Here is a 26,468-nt window from a genome sequence, read left to right as displayed (position 1 = left end):
ATTCTATTTATTATTGGTTAGCTTCAGAATAACAATGTCATTAAAAAGAATAAGAGACTCTAAAAATGTTGGTCTTACTTAAAAATGCACGCATTTAGTTGTATTCAGTGTTAAAAAATATTACATGGCTCTCACAGAAATACATTTTTAAAATAATTGGCTTTCATGGCTCTCTCACCCAAAAAGGTTTCTGACCCCTGACCTATGGGATGTTCCAAATAAGTGTTTGATGAGCATTCATCAACTTTCTCAGTCTTTTTTGCGACTTGTACCAGCTTTTTTGAAACATGTTGCAGGTAACAAATTCCAAATGAACTAATATTTGCAAAAAAATAAAGTTTTCCAGTTCAAACTTGAAGTATCTTGTCTTTGCAGTCTATTCAATTGAACATAGGTTCAAAAGGATTTGCAAATCATTGTTTTTTATTTTAATTTCTTCTCTGGTTTTGGGGTTTGTAAAAAAATTGCAAGAAAAAACATCCAAATTTCATTTTTTTTCTGTCAAGATGGGGTGTTGATTGTACATTATTAAGAAATAAAATTAACTTTTTTGATTTTAGCAAATGACTGCTATGAAGCAAAGAATGAATAATTTAAATGGATCTGAATACTTTCCGTACCAAAGGTATCATGCATGAAGTAAAGATGTTAAAACTAAGCTAAAACATTAAATATATAATAACTCTAATGTAATAATAAATACAACACAAAATAAGTATGTATAAAATTAACGGTACATAGACAATAAAAAGGGTTACAATGAGTAAAATAAATGTGTAAATAATACTGAAGATATTTGGAGTAAAACATTGACACAAAATCCCAATTCATACATTCAATATGTTATAGATATAATAGATATATTGAGAGAAAAGAGAAAAAAATACGATACCAACAAATATAAGTTAAATAAACGACAGTATACTCTGCTTCTGTTACGGTATATATATTGTGTCACATAGCAGGGAAGCAATAGTCTCATGGTCCTGCTATTTATCAAGTTACAACAGCTGTGTTAGACTAAACAAAGCAATAATTAGACTTAACACTGGACTGCAGTTCTTCCATTTGACCTTTTTTTTTTTTTTACTGTGCATGGCCAAAGATTGGAGGATAGTTTTGAGCTCCTCCTCTTCACACATGCAGACAAAATGATCACTTATTTGCGCTTCAGGCCTGATATGTCAACTTACTAGGACATGAGCATTGGTCCAACTTACCGGAACTTTATGTAATGAAAAAAAACAAAACTGACTAAAAAAAGAGGATGTTTGGAATTGGCATGCTGGCAGGTGGGTTTTTTTTTTTAAATATTTTTGTCGTTTTATTATTGTGCAAAAGTATTATTTTGGCATAACTTCACAGAAATATTTGGTGGAAAAAAAGTGAGTAAATACAACCTATAACTCAGATAACCAGGCGGACACTGTTTTAAATATCATGGCAATATTAAATTATTTGGAAATGTAATTTACCATAAAACATGTTTGAGTCTTTTCCTAATTATACCAATATAAAGGCTTAAATGCTGCAAGTATTGCATTTTTTTCCGATTTTTTAACCAGCTTACTCAGTCATCTTTTAACCTGTTTTGAATCTATAGTGTGTATATTACGGGCATTGTGAGGGAAAAGTCCAAACATACATACACCACTATAGGTGGCGTGACAAAGGTAAAACGTTTTCAGCTATCGCTTTGTAATCATTAGCCTTTGAACCTTTGAAAAATACAACTGCATCTCAATACCTTAGAATATGCTGCAACAGTTTGATTTCAGGGTTTCAGTTCATACCAATACTACTTAAAGGCAGACAGTGCAAAAAAATACAATACAATATTGAATTTGTTGACAGTTTCTTCCATATTTTATCACATATAGAATGTGGAGTTTTTATTAGCTGTAGATTTTAATTATTAAAAATGATTAAACAATGAAAAAATATACTACCTTTCACTCTGTGTAGTATGTAATTGAACTATTAAAATAAATGAACTTTTTTAAAATATATTCTAACTGAATGAGATGCACCTGTGTTTATGCATGTACATGTTGTGAAAATGTGTCTTTGGCAAGAAAATAAAGTCTATAATCCTCTTGGTAGAAATAACATAAAACATTTAAAACATAGCATATTGTGTCTGCAAACAACACTTTTAAAATGCATCTTTGAGCCAGGTGCAGCATGGGACCTTGAAATGAAAATCAAGTTATTTATTGATCTAAATTTAACATTAAAATTCAACTAAAAGAGCATCACCCGTCTTTTTATGAGCTGCTCTTTTTCGCCTCGCCTCACCAAACACTGCCCCCTAAAAAAACATTGTTCTACTCACACAAGGTCAGGTGAAGCAGAACTTAATCGAGTCCTGTGTGTGCATAGAGAGGACAGACAGTATCAACCGCACTATGCAGGTGACATACCCAGTGAAGGGTCCTGCATTGGGGTACCGTCAGTGGGGGCTGAGCCAAGTTAATCATTTTAGTACCATCAATATTGCAGTTATGCATACCATCAATAACATATAAAGAGGCAACACAACAAGGTGTGGCGTTACTGATATACAAACCACATTTCCATATGTGTTGGGAAATTGTGTTAGATGTAAATATCAACGGAATACAATGATTTGCAAATCCTTTTCAACCCGTATTCAATTGAATGCACTACAAAGACAAGATATTTGATGTTCAAACTCATAAACTTTATTTTTTATTTTTTGCAAATAATAATTAACTTTGAATTTCATGGCTGAACACGTACCCATGTAGTTTGGAAAGGGCATGTTCACCACTGTGTTACATCAGTTTTTCTTTTAACAACACTCAATAAACGTTTGGGAACTGAGGAAACTAATTGTTGAAGTTTTCAAAGTGGAATTCTGTATCATTCTTGTTTTATGTAGAGCTTCAGTCGTTCAACAGTCCGGGGTCTCCGCTGTCGTATTTTACGCTCCATAATGCACCACACATTTTCGATGGGAGACAGGTCTGGACTGCAGGCCGGCCAGGAAAGTACCCGCACTCTTTTTTTTTATGAAGCCATGCTGTTGTAACATGTGCTGAATGTGGCTTGGCATTGTCTTGCTGAAATAAGCAGGGGCGTACATGAAAAAGACGGTGCTCAGATGGCAGCATATGTTGTTCCAAAACCTGTATGTACCTTTCGGCATTAATGGTGCCTTCACGGATGTGTAAGTTACCCATGCTTTGGGCACTAATGCACCCCCATACCATCACAGATGCTGGCTTTTGAACTTTGCGTCGATAACAGTCTGGATGGTTCGCTTCCCGTTTGGTCCGGACGATGCGATGTCGAATATTTCCAAAAACAATTTGAAATGTGGACTCGTCAGACCACAGAACACTTTTCCATTTCGCATCAGTCCAATTTTGATGATCTCGGGCCCAGAGAAACCGGCGGCGTTTCTGGATGTTGTTGATAAATGGCTTTCGCTTTGCATAGTAGAGCTTTAACTTGCACTTACAGATGTAGCGACTAACTGTATTCAGTGCTAGTGGTTTTCTGAAGTGTTCCTGAGCTCATGTGGTGATATCCTTTAGAGATTGATGTCGGTTTTTGATACAGTGCCGTCTGAGAGATCGAAGGTCACGGTCATTCAATGTTGGTTTCCGGCCATGTCGCTTTTGTGGAGTGATTTCTCCAGATTCTCTGAACCTTTTGATGACATTATGGACAGTAAATGTTGAAATCCCAAAATTTTTTGCAATTGCACTTTGAGAAACATTGTTCTTAAACTGTTTGACTCTTTGCTCACGCAGTTGTGGACAAAGGGGTGTACCTCGCTCCATCCTTTCTTGCAAAAGACTGAGCATTCTTTGGTAAGTCGTTTTTATACCCAATCATGGCACCCACCTGTTCCCAATTAGACTGCACACCTGTGGGATTTTCCAAATAAGTTTTTGATAAGCATTCCTCAACTTTATCAGTATTTATTGCCACCTTTCCCAACTTCTTTGTCACGTGTTGCTGGCATCAAATTTTAAAGTTAATGATTATTTGCAAAAAAAACAACATATTTATAAGTTTGAACATCAAATATGATGTCTTTGTAGCATATTCAACTGAATATGGGTTGAAAATGATTTGCAAATCATTGTATTCCGTTTATATTTACATCTAACACAATTTCCCAACTCATATGGAAACGGGGTTTGTAGATAGGGGCAGGGGGTTGTATTTAGTTCACGTATTGAGGTCGAATACGAATTTTACGGTGACAATGCCGTAGGATGCAGAGAAGTCAGGCAAAGTGCAAGCAGGAAGTCCCTAACACAGGTCTAGCAGGAACTCAGAACACTTTGGCATACAGAAGAAAATGAACAGGTGCTGAAGGAGGGCCTAGTGGTTAGAGTGTCCGCCCTGAGATCGCTAGGTTGTGAGTTCGAACTCCGGCCGAGTCATACCAAAGACTTAAAAAAAAAATGGGACCCATTGCCTCCCTGCTTGGCACTCAGCATCAAGGGTTGGAATTGGGGGTTAAATCACCAAAAATGATTCCTGGGTGCGGCACCGCTGCTGCCCACTGCTCCCCTCACCTCCCAGGGGCTGAGAAAGGGGATGGGTCAAATGCAGAGGACAAATTTCACCACACCTAGTGTGTGCATGTGTGTGTGTGACAATCATTGGTACTTTAAGTGAACTTAAGGCGGAACTAAATAGAATCAATTAACAATGTGAAACAGGTGTGCGGGCAGGACAAGGAACACAAGGTAAAGGTGCAGCAAAACACAGAGACCAAACAGGAAATAGCCTAATACCAATCAAGAGCACCAAAAAAAAAAAAGATACAAAACATACAAAAAAATAAATAACAAAGTCCAAACTGTCTTGTCTGAGAAAGAAACCCGGGAAAACCTTTACCTTACAATACATTGACGTTGATATGCCTGAATTACACTTCTGCTCTAGTAACTTTATCCCTGTAAAATTGGCACTTGAACAGACTCAACTCAACAATATTTATCAAATAACATGACAAAAACATACAATCATTTTATTAACATTGGGGCTGTCAAATGCAATGCATTAACTCATGTGATTAATCACAAAAAATATCACATGTACTATATAAACATAGATCAATCACATACTTTATTTTGTCCACACATTTACTTTACTTTATTTGTGGATGCTCAGTGTGAGTTGCTGTGCTGTCAATGATCAGTTTAGTGTGTACGTCAGTGCAAAGATAAGTGAGGAGAGAGAAATGTTTCTGATTCAAAATCCACCCTAACGAGAGTTAAAAAAGACAGCCGTGGTTATTTGCATATATTGCACATTTTGCAGCAATGAATACTCTTAATGAAGCAAAAAACAAGTTTAAAATGATAAACAAAACAAGTTTTTGAGGCAGCCGCTAGCAAAAACAGTACCAGTACCATGACATCAAGCAATGGATGACAGATTACACTGGCGGATTATACCAGCGGAAATGTTGTCAATAAAAGTACCACAGATGCATTAAGAAAAGTGATTAATCATGATTAATCCAAACTAAAAAGTGTGATTAATCCGATTAAAAATATAAATAATGTGACAGCACTAAATAGAATACATCCTCTTCACTAGAGATGCTGGTTATCTATAAAGTAAATGTCTATGAATGCTCTCATTCATCCAAGTCATTGTCATCTCAGGGCATTCAATCGATCGCAACTGGATTGATTGATTGATTGAAACTTTAATTAGTAGATTGCACAGTGCAGTACATATTCTGTACAATTGACCACTAAATGTTAACACCCAAATAAGTTTTTCAACTTGTTTAAGGTCCGCTCCCTGTACGATCAGTGTCAGAACTTGGTCCGCATTGCCGGCAGTCAGTCGGACCTGTTTCCAGTGAGGGTTGGACTCCGCCTTTGTCACCGATTCTGTTCATAACTTTTACGGACAGAATTTTTAGGCGCAGTCAAGGCGTTGAGGGGATCCGGTTTGGTGGCTGCAGAATTAGGTCTCTGCTTTTTTGCAGATGATGTGGTTCTGATGGCTTCATCTGGTCAGGATTTTGAGCTCTCACTGGATCGGTTCACAGCCGAGTGTGAAGCAACTGGGATGAGAATCAGCACCTCCAAGTCTGAGTCCATGGTACTCGCTTTGGGTTATGACCAAAAGGACGAGATCACGGGTACCAGCGGCCGAAATGAGTTTCCTCCGCCGGGTGGCGGGGCTCTCCCTTAGAGATAGGGTGAGAATCAATCAATGTTTATTTATATAGCCCTAAATCACAAATGTCTCAAAGGACTGCAAAAACCTCTCCGACTACGACATCCTAGGAAGAACCCACATAAGGGCAAGGAAAACTCACACCCAGTGGGACGTCGATGATAATGATGACTATGAGAACCTTGGAGAGGACCACAAATGTGGGCAACCCCCCACGCCCCCTCCCTAGGGGACCGAAAGCAATGGATGTCGAGCGGGTCTAACATAATACTGTGAAAGTTCAATCCATAGTGGATCCAACGCAGCCGCGAGAGTTCAGTTCAAAGCGGATCCAAGACAGCAGCGAGAGTCCCGTCCACAAGAAACCATCCCAAGCGGAGTCGGATCATCAGCATAGAGATGTCCCCAACCGATACACAGGCGAGCGGTCCATCCTGGGTCCCGACTCTGGACAGCCAGTATTTCATCCATGGCCATCGGACCGGACCCCCTCCGCAAAGGAGGGGGGGACAGAGGAGAAAAAGAAAAGAAGCGGCAGATCAACTGGTCTAAAAAGGAGGTCTATTTAAAGGCTAGAGTATACAAATGAGTTTTAAGGTGAGACTTGAATGCTTCTACTGAGGTAGCATCTCAAACTGTTACCGGGAGGGCATTTCAGAGTACTGGAGCCCGAACGGAAAACGCTCTATAGCCCGCAGACTTTTTTTGGGCTTTAGGAATCACTAATAAGCCGGAGTCCTTTGAACGCAGATTTTTTGCCGGGACATATGGTACAATACAATCGGCAAGATAGGATGGAGAAGCTCTGCCATCCGGGAGGAGCTCAAAGTAAAGCCGCTTCTCCTCCACATCGAGAGGAGCCAGATGAGGTGATTCGGGCATCTGGTAAGAAGCCACCCGAACGCCTCCCTAGGGAGGTGTTTTGGCCACGGGGAAGACCCAGGACACGTTGGCAGGACTATGTCTCCTGGCTGGCCTGGGAACGCCTCGGGATTCCCTGGGAAGAGCTGGAAGAAGTGGCTGGGGAGAGGGAAGTCTGGGTTTCCCTGCTTAGGCTGGGATAAGCGGAAGAAGATGGATGGATCAATCAATCAATCAATGTTTGCTTATATAGCCCTAAATCACTAGTGTCTCAAAGGGCTGCACAAACCACCACGACATCCTCGGTAGGCCCACATAAGGGCAAGGAAAACTCACACCCAGTGGGACATCGGTGACAATAATGACCCAGTGGGACGTCGGTGACAATGATGACTATGAGAACCTTAGAGAGGAGGAAAGCAATGGATGTCGAGCGGATCTAAAATGATACTGTGAAAGTTCAATCCACAATGGATCCAACACAGTCGCGAGAGTCCAGTCCAAAGAGGATCCAAGACACAGCAGCGAGAGTCCCGTTCACAGCGGAGCCAGCAGGAAACCATCCCAAGCGTAGGCGGACCAGCAGCGCAGAGATGTCCCCAGCCGATACACAGGCGAGCAGTACATGGCCACCGGATCGGACCGGACCCCCTCCACACGGGAGAGTGGGACATAGAAGAAAAAGAAAAGAAACGGCAGATCAACTGGTCTAAAAAGGGAGTCTATTTAAAGGCTAGAGTATACAAATGAGTTTTAAGGTGAGACTTAAATGCTTCTACTGAGGTGGCATCGCGAACTGTTACCGGGAGGGCATTCCAGAGTACTGGAGCCCGAACGGAAAATGCTCTATAGCCCGCAGACTTTTTTTGGGCTTTGGGAATCACTAATAAGCCGGAGTCCTTTGAACGCAGATTTCTTGCCGGGACATATGGTACAATACAATCGGCAAGATAAGATGGAGCTAGACCGTGTAGTATTTTATACGTAAGTAGTAAAACCTTAAAGTCACATCTTAAGTGCACAGGAAGCCAGTGCAGGTGAGCCAGTACAGGCGTAATGTGATCAAACTTTCTTGTTCTTGTCAAAAGTCTAGCAGCCGCATTTTGTACCAACTGTAATCTTTTAATGCTAGACATGGGGAGACCCGAAAATAATACGTTACAGTAGTCGAGGCGAGACGTAACAAACGCATGGATAATGATCTCAGCGTCTTTAGTGGACAGAATGGAGCGAATTTTAGCGATATTACGGAGATGAAAGAAGGCCGTTTTAGTAACGCTTTTAATGTGTGCCTCAAAGGAGAGAGTTGGGTCGAAGATAATACCCAGATTCTTTACCGTGTCGCCTTGTTTAATTGTTTGGTTGTCAAATGTTAGAGTTGTATTATTAAATAGAGTTCGGTGTCTAGCAGGACCGATAATCAGCATTTCCGTTTTTTTGGCGTTGAGTTGCAAAAAGTTAGCGGACATCCATTGTTTAATTTCATTAAGACACGCCTCCAGCTGACTACAATCCGGCGTGTTGGTCAGCTTTAGGGGCATGTAGAGTTGGGTGTCATCAGCATAACAGTGAAAGCTAATACCGTATTTGGGTATGATGTCACCTAGCGGCAGCATGTAGATGCTGAAGAGTGCAGGGCCAAGGACCGAACCCTGGGGAACTCCACACGTTACCTTAACGTAGTCCGAGGTCACATTGTTATGGGAGACACACTGCATCCTATCAGTAAGATAAGAGTTAAACCAAGACAGGGCTAAGTCTGACATACCAATTCGTGTTTTGATACGTTCTAATAAAATATTATGATCGACGGTATCGAAAGCAGCGCTAAGATCGAGGAGCAGCAACATAGATGACGCATCAGAATCCATCGTTAGCAATAGATCATTAGTCATTTTTGCGAGGGCTGTCTCCGTGGAGTGATTTGCCCTGAAACCGGATTGAAAGGTTTCACATAGCTTGTTAGACGCTAAGTGTTCATTTAACTGCTCCGCAACAATTTTTTCAAGGATTTTTGAAATAAAGGGAAGGTGAGACACCGGTCGGTAATTTACCATGAGGTCAGGATCGAGGTTAGGTCTTTTAAGGAGAGGATGAATAACCGCTTTTTTGAATGCTAGGTACCTAGACTTAGACTTGCACAAACTTTAATGATCCACAAGGGAAATTGTTCCATTAAGGGATGTTTTTCAAACTTGACATAGATGACTTCTGTAAGTCCGTTTTTGTACCACACATCCTCCCTGTCCAGAATCTGTACATTTTTGTTCTCAAGGAAGTGCTGTTTCTCTTTGAGGTGCAGGTAGACAGCTGAGTCTTGGCCTGAAGAGTTTGGCCGTCTATGCTGTGTCATATGTCGGCTTCGTGGTTGTTTTGTTCCTCCAATACGTGAATCATCAGTGCATTCATCATTACACAGCATAGCATACAACTGATTGTTTTTGTGGGTGTGGGTTCTCTGGTCTTTAGGACGCAACCAGTCTGTCTCTCTGGGTGTTGCCTGGTTTGAAGTGTACTAGCATGTTGTGTTGGTTCAAATTAAACTTTTTTTTTTTAAAGTTATTTAAAGTCAGAAAGCAACTTGAAAACCGTCTGTTAAACACAATCTCTGCAAAATTTTGACAAATGAACTACCATTACATGCTATGTAGACCACAAGGAAGTGTTGAACTGTCGAAAAAGAAACCACAATATGACCCCTTTGAGTCAGTGCCACTATAAATAGCAGTGCCTCAGCTACAGGTAGAACTGGATTTAGCCACATTTATGAAGGTAACACAAAGATAAACACACACACACACATTCTTGTATTTTTTACCTTCTTGAGATCTCCGAAAAATCCTTACCTCTTTAGAACCCATCTTTCTCGATATATAAAGATTTGTAGATAGATAGATAGTACTTTATTGATTCTTTCAGGAGAGTTCCCTCGGGACATCATTAATAATATACACATATTAGGCAAATATAAAAAAAGGTAAGCTCTTATAAATATATATATATTTTTTGTAGAATTGTTTGTTTGTATCTTGTTTTTAATCTTCATTATTTACTTCAAGTTATTACAGTATGTCTCTATATACATTGTTGTTTCATTTATTTGATTAATTTCAGCCATCCATCCATCCATCCATCCATTTTCTACCGCTTATTCCCTTTCGGGGTCGCAGGGGGCGCTGGCGCCTATCTCAGCTACAATCGGGCGGAAGGCGGGGTACACCCTGGACAAGTCGCCACCTCATCGCAGGGCCAACACAGATAGACAGACAACATTCACACTCACATTCACACACTAGGGCCAATTTAGTGTTGCCAATCAACCTATCCCCAGGTGCATGTCTTTGGAAGTGGGAGGAAGCCGGAGTACCCGGAGGGAACCCACGCATTCACGGGGAGAACATGCAAACTCCACACAGAAAGATCCCGAGCCTGGATTTGAACCCAGGACTGCAGGACCTTCGTATTGTGAGGCAGACGCACTAACCCCTCTGCAGCCGTGAAGCCTTTCAGCCAAAGGGGACTTATTTCAATTTCTTATGCACACTTGTTTTTTCATATGTTGTACAGAGGGGGAGCACTTAACATTTTTTACACACACTTGTTATTTCATATGTTGACCAGAGGGGGAGCACTTAACATTTTTACACACACTTGTTATTTCATATGTTGACCAGAGGGGGAACACTTTTATAACCGACACACAGTCCATTTGAAAAATCCCTCCTTTTTGGGACCACCCTCATTTCGATAGATTTCACCACCAGGATTGCAAATGAGATCTCTTTTTTTTGTATTTTGTAATGTGCTTACGTCAGCACCGGAAGTCGTAAAATCCGGTGTTCACCAGGCGTGTTTTTTCGGGGATGAACAGGGAAGTCCTTTTTTATCTGCCATCTTGTTTTATCACGTATTGCTGGCTTTTCACCTGTCAATGTTAACTTTTGTAAGCAGAGTGTCCGCCCTGAGAACAGTAGGCCGTGAGTTCTAACTAGGGCTGGGCGATATATCGATATATACGATATATCGCGGGTTTGTCTCTGTGCGATATCGAAAATGACTATATCGTAATATTCGAGTATACGTTCTCACGCAGGACTTTTAGCTGCAGGCGTACATTTCAGGTTCTCCTCGCTCTTTCCTGTGTTTCCTCACAGACAAGCAGGCGCACATTCTTACCTACGTCACAAACTGTCATGTCATACGTCACATACACGTCCTCGCCCAGCAGAGAGGTAGCGGCGTGGCTAACGTTAGCTGCTAACGTAGCCGTACGAGAGAAAGAAGGTGCGGATCTGGTAACAAAAGAAGGAAGACTTACTTCCCAATAAAAACAGCAGGGTTTCCATCGTCTGGCGGTGGTTCGGCTTCAAGTGGGAATATTTCGAACAGACAACCGTAATTTGTCAAGTGTGGGGGGAAAAAGCGTTGCTATAAAAAGTAGCATTACTGCTAATATGTAGCATCATTTGAAAAGTCACTCGCTAGAGAATGAAGAGAATTTCATAACCTTAGAAACATACCACATAGTGAAGGACGAATGCGATTTGATTTCCTATTATTCAGCTCATTTTTATTTGACACTTAAGATGTCTCTGACAATCTTGCACTTTCTGTTTTGGAAATGACTTGAATATTTGTGCCATTGCTTAATAACTTTAATAAATACACTTTTGGTCAATAGACTTAGTTGTGATTTCCCTCTCTGCATGACAGTTTAAAAGTAGCATATATGAATGCAGTATGAAGAAGAATGTGTTAATGTATACACATAGAATCATCATACTGCTGTGATTATATGCATCAAGTGTTCATTTAAGGCCAAGGCAAAATATCGTAATATATATCGTATATCGCGATATGGCCTAAAAATATTGCGATATTAAAAAAAAGGCAATATCGTCCAGGCCTAGTTCAAACCAAAGACTAGTCATACCAAAGACTATAAAAATGGGACCCATTACCTCCCTGCTTGGCACTCACCATCAAGGGTTGGAATTGGGGGTTAAATCACCAAAATGATTGCCGAGCACAGACACCGCTGCTGCTCACTGCTCCCCTCACCTCCCAGGGGGTGGAACAAGGGGATGGGTCAGATGCAGAGCGTGATTTCACCACACACAGTGTGTGTGTGACTATCAGTGGTACTTTAACTTTAACTGAACTTCAACATTAAATTAAAAAAAAACTTTACTTAGGAGTAATGTTCAGAGACTATAGTATTTGGCTCTCTGTTAAATGCAATGGTTTTCTGTATTCAAACCATAATTTGGGTCCTAACTTGTACACCGGTCCTCATGTGGAAGGTACTTTTCCTTGTTGATGTCTCAAGAAGGGTAGAAATACAAGAACACACACACACACACACACACACACACACACAAACATGCAGGAGTCGATTGTTGTCTTCTCTGACCGTTGTCCTCCTACCCTGTCACCTGGCAGCCATACTGATCATGACCACCTGCTGTGGCCCAGTCTCACCCCTGCACGGACCACCGGCGACTACGGGCTCAGCCTTCTCGGCCACGCGCACCAACAGCATAGTCGGCGACAAGCAGAGCGTGGTGACTTTCAACAAACTGACCGTCAACATCGGGAGGGATTTCAACCCGGACAGCGGCTACTTTCGCTGCCGCGTCCCGGGAGCCTACTATTTCTCCTTCTCCGTGGGGAAATTCCCCAAGAAAATGCTGTCTGTCATCCTGGTGAAGAACGGGCAGGAGGTGCAGGCCATAGCGTACGACGACTACCGCAGGAAGGGCCGGAAAGTTGAAAGTCAGAGTGTCATGATCCCGCTGGAGCAGATGGACACAGTGTGGTTGCTGCTGCAGCGCAGTTCTCAGTATGCTCTCTACAGCAATGCCGGCCCTTACATCACCTTCTCGGGTTACCTCGTCTATCCTGACCTTTCTTCCAGCACCTACATCAGCAACCACCTGACTCCTCACTCCGACTGCCCCCCTCAGGCCGGGTCCTGGGCACAGCAGCCACGATCCGCCTTCTCGGTGGCACGGACTACCCCGGTTATAGGTCAGAGCAGCAAACAGAAGCTCAAGTCACCTTTGACCTTCGATGTGGAATACGTCAACATCGGGGGGCATTTTAACACATCCTCGGGCAGGTTCACATGCCGCTTCCCGGGGGCGTACTATTTTGCTTTCACAGTGGGGAAGCACCCTCGCAAGGCCGTTTCTGTGAAGCTGATGACCGGGACGGGCCAGGTGCAGGCCATGGTGTTTGACGAGGACACGTCCAAGAGGCGGGAAATGCAGAGTCAGAGCTTGCTGCTGTCCCTTCGCCAGGGCGACACTGTGTGGTTGTACAGTCAGCAGAACGAGCGCTATGCGGTGTACAGCAACCAGGGCAGGTACATCACCTTCTCTGGCTTCTTGGTCTATCCTGCAGCCTCTCACTCATACCACTAACACAGACTTAGAAGTGGTATACACTTAATGGGGACTTTTCCTGCATAGAGAAGTGTATAAACATAAAGTGTTTACTTTTTTTTTTACAAACCAAAGATCATTTTATGTGTCTGGTGCATTGTCGTGTATGTCCACAAGGTGGTAATCTGACACAAGTAATCAATTAGTGATGTTTACACATGCCATGTTTGAAGTGATGCATTGTAATGAGTCATAGAAAAAAAATACAATTTGGAAAAATAGAGCATAAAGGCGCATTGGTAAAGACAACACGCTGAAATGTTGATGTACTTAAAACTAAAAATAACACAAAGATTTGTCTTTAAGAATGTACGATATGGATACAATATTATGTTTTTTTTTTAGCCTTTTAATGAAAATATGCATCATAACAACAAGGGTAATATTTAAAAAAAATTATATATATTGATAGTCCAACTCATACTGACTGGTATACACAAAGTATGGAGATGATATCAGTAGAAAAACTGCCTTTAGTTTGGATAATAATTACTGTAGTCATATATTGGAATAGGGCAGGGGTCGGCAACCCAAAATGTTGAAAGAGCCATATTGGACCAAAAATACAAAAAAAAAATCCGTCTGGAGCCGCAAAAAATTAAAAGCCATATTACATACAGATAGTGTGTCATGAGATGTGAATTGAATTATGAGGACTTAAAGGAAGCTAAATGAGCTCAAATATAGCTACAAATGAAGCATAATGATGGAATATGTACATACAGCTAGCCTAAATAGCATGTTAGCATCGATTAGCTTGCAGTCATGCAGGGACAAAACATGTCTGAATAGCACGCCACATTAATCAATAACATCAACAAAACTCACCTTTGTGCATTCACACACAACATTAATAGTTTGGTCGACAAAATGAGACAGAAAAAGAAGTGGTATAAAACACGTCTTCGAAAGTCGGAGAAAGTTATACATGTAAACAAACTACGGTGGGTTCAAGGACCGCCAAAATTAGTAGGACAAAACGGCGCTCACCAAATACTTGAATCCGTGAAGCATGTTTAATACAAACAGTGTGTTTTATAACAATTAGAGAGGTTTGTGTAATGTTTGTCCTCCTAAAGAAACCAAATTTAAACAAAAAATGTTTTGTTCCACTCATCTTTTTCCATTTTCATATATTTTTGAAAAAGCTCCAGAGAGCTACCAGGGCGGCGCTAAAGAGCCGCATGCGCAGGTTGCCGACCCCTGGAATAGGGGATCCATTATTTAAATTTGTTTTAACTATTAAATGAAACAAAAATATTTTATCCTTGTGGAACATATTGGACACAGTTTGTTGTCAAATTTATGAGATGCGATGCAAGTGTAAGCCACTTTGACAAATGTTTTTATAATATAAATGAGGGGTTTCTAATCACTGCTATGTTGGATTTATTATTGATATTGATACTTTTGTTGCTATCATTCATTTTTGTTTGACTACTTTTGGATTGTTTTGTGTCATGTTTGTGTGTCCTCTCAATTGTTCTGTTGATTGCTACTCTGAACGTTGCTGGGATAGGTTTGGTTGTGGAATTGGAACTGTATTATTGTGTTTTATTTTGTTGGACTGATTAATAAAAATGAAAAAATAAATAAAAAGAGAAAAATAAAAATGAAATAAATACAATAGTACCTTATCTTGTGACCTTAATTGGTTTTGTGATGGAGCTCTTAACATAAAACACGTGTCTCGTATTGAAATCAATTTAATTGGTGCTTGTCCCACCTACCACTTTTTTTTTCAACATGTAACATCCCTTTTGAAAATAAAAACTAACTTTTTCATAAGAAATTAGCCACATTTGACTTGGTCTACTTTAATATTTTTACTTGTATTTTAACTTCTCTGTACTTTTTTTAACCTCTGTTCTTATGTTTCTTAAGTTCTATTTTGTGTTTTTATATGTGACAATGACAATCTCAGTGCAGTCTGTCTGTCTCCTGTCTTGGTGAGCCAAAAACAAGTTTCCCCTGCGGTGGACATTCATCAATCCATCCATTTTCTAACACTTGTCCCTCCTCATTGCAGGGCCAAAAAAGATTTATTCTTACTGTATCTCTTCTAAATATTGAATGCAAAACAACATAATATAACAATGGTTCTCAAACTTTTTTTTTTTTTTACCTTGTGCCTCCTCAGAAACACTTGGCTCTCCAAGTACCACCATAATGACCAACATTAAAATACGGTAGCGTAGTAGGCCCAAGTATTCATGAAAAACAAGGCAGAGCGTTTATTCAACAAGTATATTTAATGTTTTTGGCCACTTTAACCTTACCCAAAGTTTGAACAGTAACGCTGTGTTTGAACTGGTCTACTTTAGTGTGGCCCTTTGAGACATTTGTGATTAAGGGATACATAAGTAAATTTTGATTGATTGATTGATTGATATTGGAAAATGAAAACACTAATCACTTAAATTAGTATTTGCCAAACCATGAGATGGACCCTGCGTACCACTACTGGTACCCGTGCCACAGTTTGAGAACCACTCCAATAGAATATACTAATAAAACTACAGTAGTTGCGGCTCCAGACAGATTGAACCTGCAACCCTCAAGTTGCTGGCACGGCCGCTCTACCAACCGAACTATACCGCCCCAAAGTACCCATGATTGTCTCATACACACACTAGGTGTGGCAAAATTATTCTCTTCATTTGACCCATCACCCTTGATCACACCATGGGAGGTGAGGGGAGCAGTGAGCATCACCGGTGGCCGCGCCCGGGAAGAATTTTTGGTGATTTAACCGCCAATTCCATACCCTTGACGCTGAGTGCCAAGCAGGGAGGTAATGGGTCCAATTTTTATAGTCTTTGGTTTGAACTCACGACCTACCGATCTCAGGGCGTATTGCCCAATAAGTGGCAGAAAATTAACTAAAAAGTTAGTAATTCAATAAAGACATTTTGCATATTATATGCATGTCTGTGATGAGGTGGCGACTTGTCCAGGGTGTACGCCGCCTTCCGCCCGATTGTAGCTGAGATAGGCACCAGCGCCCCCCGCGTCCCCAAAGGGAATAAACGGTAGAAAATTGGATGGATTGATGGATGGATTATATGCATGTGTAAATACAGACTGTCCACATGTATTCGATTCTACAGGTGGTCCTTGTTTAATGACTGTTGCGTTTCAGTGTTTGTCTGGACGCTGGGGTGCAGCAACATCGTGCAAGCGCAGAAAAGAAGCCCTTTTTATTGAGGAAAACATAGGTAACACACAAAAAACAACTATGTCCAGCTCTGGGGTGCACAAAATGGACTGGCATAAATAGACATCTTTATTAGCAACCAGGGACATGTGTGTCCTGATTGCCAATCAGGGGCAGATGATGAGGCCAGCGCTCAGACCACAGGCGTGGTGGAAAATGGAGACAAACAGAAAGTGGATAGGATAGGTCTTTATTGTCATTGCACAAGTACAACAAAACTTTGTTTTCAGCACAAACCTGTTCAAGATTAGACAAACAAACAGTGTACAGGGTTACAGAACAAGAACGCTGATGGGTAAAAGATGAGAAAAAGGGGAAGGATGAGTAAAAAAATACAATCCAGACTGGGCTCGTAAGGGGGCCCAGTCTGGAGTGGAAAAAAACCTCCATAGCAAAGCACATATACATATCACAACATACATCTTGAGATATCTAGCAACAGAAGGAAGGTATTTCAAGGTCATGGTGGTAGGCCGTAGCTCTCCGATGCTGACCATCCATTCATCACCACTATGGGATTTGCGTCGAGGGCGTTGGGTTGGGGGGATGGGGTGTGTATGTGTGGCGTATATTTTTGTGGATGTGTGTGTGTAAGCCCGTAGTGTGTCTCTGTTCCGCGGCTTTGATGTATTGCAGTCGCTAGTCCAAAGTCAACAACAACAGGTGTGTGAAAGACAAGAAGGAAGTTTGTTGTGTCTTCACTGCCCTGTCCCTCGGGAAAGTCTCAAAACGTCCTCGACAGAAAAGGGTCGCCAGCCACACGGCACTCCTCCTTCTCCCAAGAGTCCGTCGTGTGTCCAGCAAAAACCGCTTCATCACGACAGCAGGTTCCCCCAAACCTAAGATCTTGTCAATTTTGTTGAGGCCGGTTAAATAGTTCCAATGTTGAGATTTGGAGAGCAGTGCAAAAAGAGGCAACAAGGAAGTTCAATCAATCAATCAATCAATGTTTACTTATATAGCCCTAAATCACTAGTGTCTCAAAGGGCTGCACAAACCACCACGACATCCTCGGTAGGCCCACATAAGGGCAAGGAAAACTCACACCCAGTGGGAAATCGGTGACAATAATGACTATGAGAACCTTGGAGAGGAGGAAAGCAATGGATGTCGAGCGGGTCTAACATGATACTGGGAGAGTTCAATCCACAATGGATCCAACACAGTCGCGAGAGTCCAGTCCAAAGCGGATCCAACACAGCAGCGAGAGTCCTGTTCACAGCGGAGCCAGCAGGAAACCATCACAAGCGGAGGCGGATCAGCAGCGCAGAGATGTCCCCAGCCGACACACAGGCAAGCAGTACATGGCCACCGGATCGGACCGGACCCCCTCCACAAGGGAGAGTGGGACATAGAAGAAAAAGAAAAGAAATGGCAGATCAACTGGTCTAAAAAGGGAGTCTATGTAAAGGCTAGAGTATACAAATGAGTTTTAAGGTGAGACTTAAATGCTTCTACTGAGGTGGCATCTCGAACTGTTACCGGGAGGGCATTCCAGAGTACTGGAGCCCGAAATGAAAAAGCTCTATAGCCCGCAGACTTTTTTTGGGCTTTGGGAATCACTAATAAGTTAAGATAAGACAAAACAAAGAAGCAAGCAGGAGAGATAAGGGAGAGGAAAGGGGAGTGTCCACCCTCGATGAGTGCCAGAAAGAAAAAAAAACATAAACAAAAAAAAAAATGTAGAAGTAAATAATACAAAAAATACAAGAAACGAATTATAACCGTGTTGTGAAAACATGACAACGATGATCTGTAGTTACAAACGCACTGTCAAAACTTATTTTTAAGTGTACAAAAATAAAAACAGAACTATTTACGTTGTCGTGACAAATTAATATCCAAGCAGAGTAATAAATAGACTTGGACTTAGACTTCCTTTTATTGACATTCAAATTTGAACTTTACAGTACAGATAAGAACAACATTTTGTTGCATTAGCTCGTTGTAGTGCAGGATAAAAGAGCAATAAGGTGCAAATATAAATAAATAGATTACTGAACAGATAAATATATTGCACTTTTGCATATGCATCCACGTTTATGGATGTATCTTATATTGTTTTTATATTCCGACCAGTTAATCCATTTTTTGGAGGGGGAATTAAGAGAATTATTTTGATTCGCTCAACAGTCTTATGGCCTGAGGGAAGAAGCTGTTACAGTAGGAGGCATTTGTAATTTTGCGTCACTATACTGCGGTAGGACAAGGTCATTTTTGTTGTTTTTAATTGACTTCGTATCTCCAATGTTCCCCACGGACTATCTGTATTTCAGGAGTCATCTCCCACTTCCAACGACATGCACCTGGGGATAGGTTGATTAGCAACACTAAATTGGCCCTAGTGTGTGAATGTGAGCGTGAATGTTGTCTGTCTATCTGTGTTGGCTCTGTGATGAGGTGGCGACTTGTCCTGGGTGTACCCCGCCTTCCGCCCAAATGCAGCTGAGATAGGCTCCAGCGCCCCTCGCGACCCTGAAAGGGACAAGCGGTAGAAAATGGATGATGGATGGATCTTAATCTCCACAGGGCCACCATTCATGCCAATAACTTTAATCAAAGCAGTCTGATACAACTGACAATCAAGCCAACTGGTTGTGCAGGAGTTTATTTGAAACATGTACAGTATATCAACAGATGTACACCATATATACACTGTGGACCGTGACCATCTTTCAAGTTCAAATGTCCATGCTGCAGTACATCCCCCTTTCCTTCTCTTGTCACTGCACATCCCAGATCTCACAGAGAAGCGGTGTGAATTTGTGATCGTTCATCCTCCAGGATGTAAGCATTTTTGCATGATAGTGATTGAGCGTTCTCAGCTCGGTCAGCCGGCCCAGAAGACGTGCAAAATACTGAGGCTCCTGCGGATGCTGCAGGACGCACAGCTTCTTCAGCACGTCCAGCATGGGCTCCTGCAGTCTTTCCACAGCCTGTTGATCCTTCACGTAAGGCCGATCTAGAGGAGAGTTTTAGGGTATGTTTAGTTCAGGGGTGTCCAAACTCCGGCCCGCGGGCCTAGTGCGGCCGTCACGAGTTTAATAAGGAATTTGGGAATGTGCCTCCAACTTCATTTTAAATATCTGACACTATAAGTAGCACCAGGGGCGCCGCTAGGGATTTTGGGCCCCATGAAAATAATCTTTACAGGGCCCCTGTATCTTTACAGGACCACTCTGTATTATAATTTCTTCATCATTAAGGGCCTCTCTGGGCCCCCCTCCATCATGGGCCCCTAGAATCCGTCTACTTTACCCCCCCTTTCCGGCGCCCCCGAGTAGCACTATTTTAGGGACGGCGTGGCGCAGTGGGAGAGTGGCCATGCGCAACCCGAGGGTCCCTGGTTCAATTCCCACCTAGTACCAACCTCGTCACGTCCGTTGTGTCCTGAGCATGACACTTCACCCTTGCTCCTGATGGGTGCTGGTTGGCGCCTTGCATGGCAGCTCCCTCCATCAGTGTGTGAATGTGTGTGTGAATGGGTAAATGTGGAAGTAGTGTCAAAGCGCTTTGAGTACCTTGAAGGTAGAAAAGCGCTATACAAGTACAACCCATTTATCATTTATTTTGTGAACATTGTAAGTCATCCAGGTTAATGACCATCAATTGCAAAGAATGTATTTCCCTGAGCCCCTTTATAATATTTTTTTAACACTGAATACAACTAAATACGTGCATTTTTAAGTAAGACCAACATAATAAGTCTCTTGTTATTTTTAATAACATTGTTATTCTGAAGCGACTTTGTGAACAGGTGCGGTAGAAAACTGATGGATGGATTAAAATGGATGAGAATTATTTTATATTTTGAACGTTATTTTTAACAGTGTGATTACCAGCGGAATCATTCATTACTTATCGTGTTAAGCAATGTCAGCTAAGATTTATCTGAGAGCCGGATGCCGTCATCAAAAGAGCCTCATCTGGCTCGAGTGCCATCGGTTCCCTACCCCTGGTTCTAACGGATAAACCACCCGGCCGAATTGTATTTAGCCCATTGCAGCTCCTAAGTCAAAAAGTTTGGACACCTCTGGTTTCGTTAGATATCTGAGCTCTGCAACACCATAACAACTACTGGATGTGAATAGCAGCTCACCTGCTGTCAGGATGGTTATAGCGGTGAGGAGAGCCTTCTCCTCCTGCAGCATGTGGAGCTCACCGATGCTTCTGTAAAAGTTGAACATCGGTGTGATGAACTCCTCTGATATACCTGGAAGACAAAAGGTACTATTCTGTAAATGCAGCAGTGCAGAATTCTCTAAGGGGCGCAACAAAGATAAGAGGGAAAAAAGATTCATATTTATTTGTGCTTAACGCGCACAGTGTATAGTAGGGGTGTGGAGAAAAAATCGATTCAAATACGAATCCAATCGAATACGTTGTGCGATTCAGAATCGATTCTCATTTTTAAAAAAAAAACGTTTTTTTGTTGTTTGTTTTTTTTAATTAATCCAACAAACCACTACACAGCAATACCATAACAATGCAATCCAATTCCAAAACCAAACCTGACCCAGCAACACTCAGAACTGCAATAAACAGAGCAATAGAGAGGAGACACAAACACGACACAGAACAAACCAAAAGTAGTGGAACAAAAATGAATATTATCAACAACAGTATCAATATTAGTTACAATTTCAGCATAACAGTGATTAAAAATCCCTCATTGACATTATCATTAGACATTTATAAAAAAAAAAAAAAGAACAATAGTGTCACAGTGGCTTACAGTTGCATCGCATCTCATAAGCTTGACAACACACTGTGTCCAATATTTTCACAAAGATAAAATAAGTTATATTTTTGGTTTGTTTGATAGTTAAAACAAATTTGCATTATTGCAATCAGTTGATAAAACATTGTCCTTTACAATTATAAAAGCTTTTTGAAAAAAAATCTACTACTCTGCTAGCATGTCAGCAGACTGGGGTAGATCCTGCTGAAATCCTATGTATTGAATGAATACAGAATCCTTTTGAATCGGAAAAATATGGTTTTTGAATCGAGAATCGAATCGAATCAAAAAAATCGATATATTATCGAATCGTGACCCCCAGAATCGATATTGAATCGAATCGTGGGACACCCAATGATTCGCAGCCCTAGTGTTTAGTATGGGTGTCCTGGCATTGCATATGCACTTATTTAAGCATTTCTTCATGAAATACTATTACAATAAATTAAGAATGTATTGTTGTCGTTTAAGGAGGTTTAATTTCCAACTTGGCGTGAACTAAAATTTTTCAACATTAAAATAACATATTGGACGCTAACTGTTTTATACCAAATCACTGTGTTAAATGTGATTGAGTGCAATGGTATAAACAAATATAATAAAATAAGACTAGTATTATAAATAATTCCTTCGGTAACATGAGCAAAAAAAAAATTTAGAAAGTTATTGATTATTTATTTCTTTTTCTGAAATATTAAGAAAGGTTTACAAGTTCGACTGTTCCAAGCATCAATGTCATATTTTTTTAAAATCAATTTCATATGACAGGCGCCTCCTGTTTGACTGTGATGAATACATTTCCATAAGGCATGAATCAATAATTATAAATAATAATTTAGATGAATACAAAATATGAAAATACATTTTTTTTTTAAAACATACATTTTATAGCTAGAGCATAAAAGACTGTTTACAATGCTCTAAAAAAAATGTTTAAACATTATGAGAGCCCTTTAGACATGAATTAACAGCCTTCAGTCACCTTTACACTCTTTAATCCATAATAGCAGTGTTGTCTGAGGCTGAGCCAATCAGTGGTGATGATACTGAACAGGGAATCGGGTGGTTTGGTCTCATCTATTGGCCAATACTACCGTAGTATTGATATTTTTAGTTCATGTCTTACTTGAAAATTCTTAATTCAGGACCAACAATTGTAAATTATGCTTAAAAAATGATATGCCAAAAAATTATGCGATGTGGTGAATTTGCAATATTTAAAGCATGATGTGGCGAGTGACGACTTTATAGTACTTCTTTGTCTTAATGTATGCTGAGTCACTTTTTTGTCTGTGCATTTTGTTTCTACTGCCTGAAAACTATTTGTTGTATTTCCAATTTTTTATTCAGTTTGATCCATCACCAAGGCAGTAGTTCAGACATTTTCAACAAAAAGCTGAGGATGTTTGTCATAAAGCATTTCGAAATGCCAGTCAGGCCCCAAAGATAAGAAATTGGACAATAGGACTCTTGATGTATTGATAACAAACAATGGTTGTTTTAGACAGCTTTGCTTCTTTATTCTCCATGACTGGCCTTTAGTGTGAATATTTTTGCCCAACACAATTCAGAGCCGAATAGCGTCGAGGGACCCGGTGAATTACGGCGGCCATCACTGTCCGTCTAACTGTCCAATCTGGCTGGCATGAGGATTATTCGCATAAATATTTAGTTATTGCATTTTCTTTCTTATAGGAAATCGGTGACGACTGCATTAGGGCAAGCATTTGCTCACCACATGCAGACTTATGATATATATTAATATAATATACAGCCTAATGTAGTTCTGAATGATTATTTTTAGAGGGCTCATGCTTCTTTCTAATTATGGGTCTGGGATTGGCTTTACAACAAAGGCGGTCCTCATTTAAAATAAATATAAATATGAATATATATATATATATATATATATATATATATATATATATATATATATATATATATATATATATACACATATATACATATATATATATATCCATCCATCCATCCATTTCCTACCGCTTATTCCCTTTTGGGGTCGCGGGGGGCGCTGGCGCCTATCTCAGCTACAATCGGGCATATATATATATATATATATATACATCTTCTTCCACTTATCCGAGGTCGGGTCGCGGGGGCAGCAGCCTAAGCAGGGAAGCCTAAAAAGGTCACAGGTATTCAATGTTGATTTTCAGCCTTGCTGTTTACGTGCAAGGATTCCTCCAGATTTTCTGAAACTTTTGATGATATTATGGACCGTACATGGTAAAATCCCTAAATTCCTTGCAATAGCTGGTTGAGAAATGTTGTTCTTAAACAATTTTTTCACACCATCCTTGTTTGTGAATAACTGAGCATTTCTTTGGAAGCTGCTTTTATACCCAGTCAGGGCACCTGCCTGTTCACCTGTGGGATTTTCCAAATAAGTGTTTGATGAGCATTCCTCTACTTTCCCAGTTTTTTTGCCCCTTGTGCCAGCTTTTTTGAAACATGTTGCAGGCATCAAATTCCAAACAAGTTAAAATTTGCAAAAAATTTGAAAGTTTCCCAGTTCGAACATTAAGTGACTTGTCTTTGCAGTCTATTCAATTGAATATAGGTTGAAAAGGATTTGCAAATCATTGTATTCTGATTTTATTTACGATTCACACAACGTGCCAACTTCACTGGTTTTGGGTTTTGTCGACAAACCACCATTTATACTCATAATCACACCTAAAGTAGCAACAATTTAGAGAGAATCTCAAATGAACCTACCATGGATGTTTTTCAGACTGTGCTGTAGAATGAAATGGAGTTCTCAGAAAACAGCTACTCAAGCATGGGGTAACCATACAAACTCCATACAAAAATCCAAGCCAAAATTGGAACCCAGCTAAGAGGCAGATCATAGTCATTTGTGTGGCAAAATGTTGCCGAAAACCAGTAACGTGCAGTCAGGGGAGGCAGGTGAGGCAGGGCCTCACATGCCATCATGCAGAGAAAAAAAATGTAAAAAGAAAAAAAAATTATTAAATTGTTATATGTATCTAGTGATTACACTTTATGAAGTTATTTTCCATTTAACTTCACCAGTTTTAGATTATCTTTATTCAAAATCGCTGAATTTTCACATTTGCCGTTTAAATACTGAGAAGAGACTTGCGGTGAGTCAGCAGTTGAGCCTCACCATGGATTGCGCAATGACTCGGCTAACTGCTGGCTGCTGTGCGGTGAGACCATATTGCTGTATGAATTATTTTATGCATTTCCATTGTTTAGTTAGCTGAGGTATATAATGTACAGTGTATTTTGTCAACAACTGTATGTGTGTAACGTATTTCTTGTGCTGGGCAATCATAAAACGGCTGCGAAGACGCACTGCGTGAGGCACCTGTTCTCCCGCCTCATGGTGGTAGAAGGCGCTAGTGATCCCAGGGATCATTCTTGCGACTACTCGGCTGCAGAATAAGTGACAACAAGCTACAGTTAGCAAGTCAAGTGCAGCGACAGCGATCGTTTATTTTTTCCTCTCCCCTGGACTTTATAAAACATTTTTCTAAACTGGACTTTCAATCGAAGCAGGAGGTAATAATTAAAGGAAGGCCAACGCCGGAGCTAAAAGGTTTGCTTCAGACAGTGATCTCCATCGAGACAGAGAGACTTTTAAAACTGAAGAAGGATAAGGAAGACTTCTATAAACAAGCTATCAATGTTTTTGTTCAGAAGGATTGGCGCTTGGACTTCATTTATAAGTAAAGGTAAGACCATAGTAACGTTTTTTTATTATTAAATGTGCTTTTTTTGTGTGCTACAGTTTGTATGTGTAAAGAATGCTGGTATGAGACTTTAAAATTTTAGGGGCGGCATGGCGTAGTGGGTAGAGCAGCCGTGCCAGAAACCTGAGGGTTGCAGGTTCGCTTCCCACCTATTAACATCCAAATCGCTGCCGTTGTGTCCTTGGGCAGGACAATTTACCCTTGCCCCCGGTGCCGCTCACACTGGTGAATGAATGATGAATGAATGAATAAGTGGTGGTCGGAGGGGCCGTAGGCGCAAACGGGCAGCCACGCTTCTACCCCAGGGCAGCTGTGGCTACAGATGTAGCTTACCACCACAAGGTGTGAATGAATGATGGGTTCCCACTTCTCTGTGAGTGCTTTGAGTATCTAACAATAGAAAAGCGCGATATAAATATAATCCATTATTATTATTATTATTATTAAACATTGCCTGTTAACTGCTGCCAATCAAATGGTGAAAAAAATACTCTTTAGGGTTCACATTTTTGTAAATCTCACTGTGATTAAGTCAGTGCCTCACCAGCCATGAACCTCACAGCACGTCACTGCCGAAAACGGACTAAGTCTTTACCTGCCATGAGTCCGCACATGCCTAAATGAAACTGAACCCAGTAAGAGTTTGTGCTCCAACGTAACCTAAACCAGTCCTGAGATCAACAGGTCAACAACAGGCACATCTCTGCTGCAACCCAAAGAACAGACTGATAAATTATACATGGGAGGACCTGACTCCAGTAATTGCAAATAACAAGGTAATGTGCCATAAGGTTGACGCTGCATCAAGGATAACAATTTGTTATTTTAAATGATCACTGTTGTTCAAGTCTACTTGTGGACTACTCCCCTATTTTAAATATGTAGACAACAACATTAGTTATGGTTACCCACCACTCTTGCGTATCCTCGCCTCCAAAACCTCGGTGTGCCCGCTTGGCATCTTGCAGCAGAAAACCTGAGCAGAGCGTAGAAACATGGCTTCCACTGCCGAACCCTTCAGCAGAGCAATCTGATCTTCGTGATCCAGGGACAGAAAGCCTGTTGGAAGCACCGTACACATGGACCTTAGCATTATACACAAGTATATTGTGCATGTTTGCAAAAGAAGAAAGGTTAAAAAAAAAAACCTGGGATATTTTTTGTAAACTCCACCAGTACTTGGACTTGACTTGTTGCCATTTCTGTTAAGAGGAGGAAATTTTCCTCAGCGCTGTATTGGTCTTGAAGCTAGCGATAAGAAAGCAACAACAAGCAGA

At 40.8% G+C, this 26,468-nt stretch overlaps 2 protein-coding genes across 6 annotated transcripts in view; one reads left to right on the top strand and one right to left on the bottom strand.

Moving 5' to 3' along the window:
* Positions 1–1,180: 1,180 nt before the first annotated feature.
* c1qtnf13 (C1q and TNF related 13) lies at positions 1,181–15,288 on the top strand. The gene is made up of 2 exons (XM_061917506.1): positions 1,181–1,292; positions 12,490–15,288. The coding sequence occupies exons 1-2, from the start codon at positions 1,268–1,270 to the stop codon at positions 13,470–13,472; spliced, it is 1,008 nt and encodes a 335-aa protein (XP_061773490.1). The 5' UTR covers positions 1,181–1,267; the 3' UTR covers positions 13,473–15,288.
* Positions 15,289–19,279: 3,991 nt separating this feature from the next.
* The window catches only part of nr1h4 (nuclear receptor subfamily 1, group H, member 4), a 49,712-nt gene continuing 42,523 nt past the window's right edge, over positions 19,280–26,468 (bottom strand). For 3 of the 5 annotated variants that reach the window (XM_061917501.1, XM_061917503.1, XM_061917502.1), the window contains 4 exons: positions 26,340–26,439; positions 26,104–26,250; positions 20,810–20,923; positions 19,281–19,672 (listed from right to left, as the gene is read on the bottom strand). In XM_061917501.1, coding sequence (XP_061773485.1) covers positions 19,434–19,672; positions 20,810–20,923; positions 26,104–26,250; positions 26,340–26,439 — 600 coding nt within the window. In that variant the 3' untranslated portion in view covers positions 19,281–19,433. Of the gene's footprint in view, positions 19,673–20,809; positions 20,924–26,103; positions 26,251–26,339; positions 26,440–26,468 lie in introns of all 5 variants that reach the window. The other 2 variants (XM_061917505.1, XM_061917504.1) reach the window with 1 other exon arrangement.

Source organism: Nerophis ophidion, linkage group LG12 (assembly GCF_033978795.1).
Source record: "Nerophis ophidion isolate RoL-2023_Sa linkage group LG12, RoL_Noph_v1.0, whole genome shotgun sequence".
In the NCBI taxonomy this organism is placed as follows: Eukaryota; Metazoa; Chordata; class Actinopteri; order Syngnathiformes; family Syngnathidae; genus Nerophis; species Nerophis ophidion.
Note: the sequence above shows the minus strand (reverse complement) of the source record. Positions and strands in the feature narration are given on the sequence as shown.

What these genes read in the sequence shown, in the direction of transcription:
- c1qtnf13 (XM_061917506.1), top strand. Translation starts at nt 1,268, where the DNA reads ATGTTTGGAATTGGCATGCTGGCAG. An exon ending in TGGAATTGGCATGCTGGCAG is followed by an intron (nt 1,293 to 12,489) that starts GTGGGTTTTTTT and finishes GTCACCTGGCAG; the next exon opens with CCATACTGATCATGACCACC.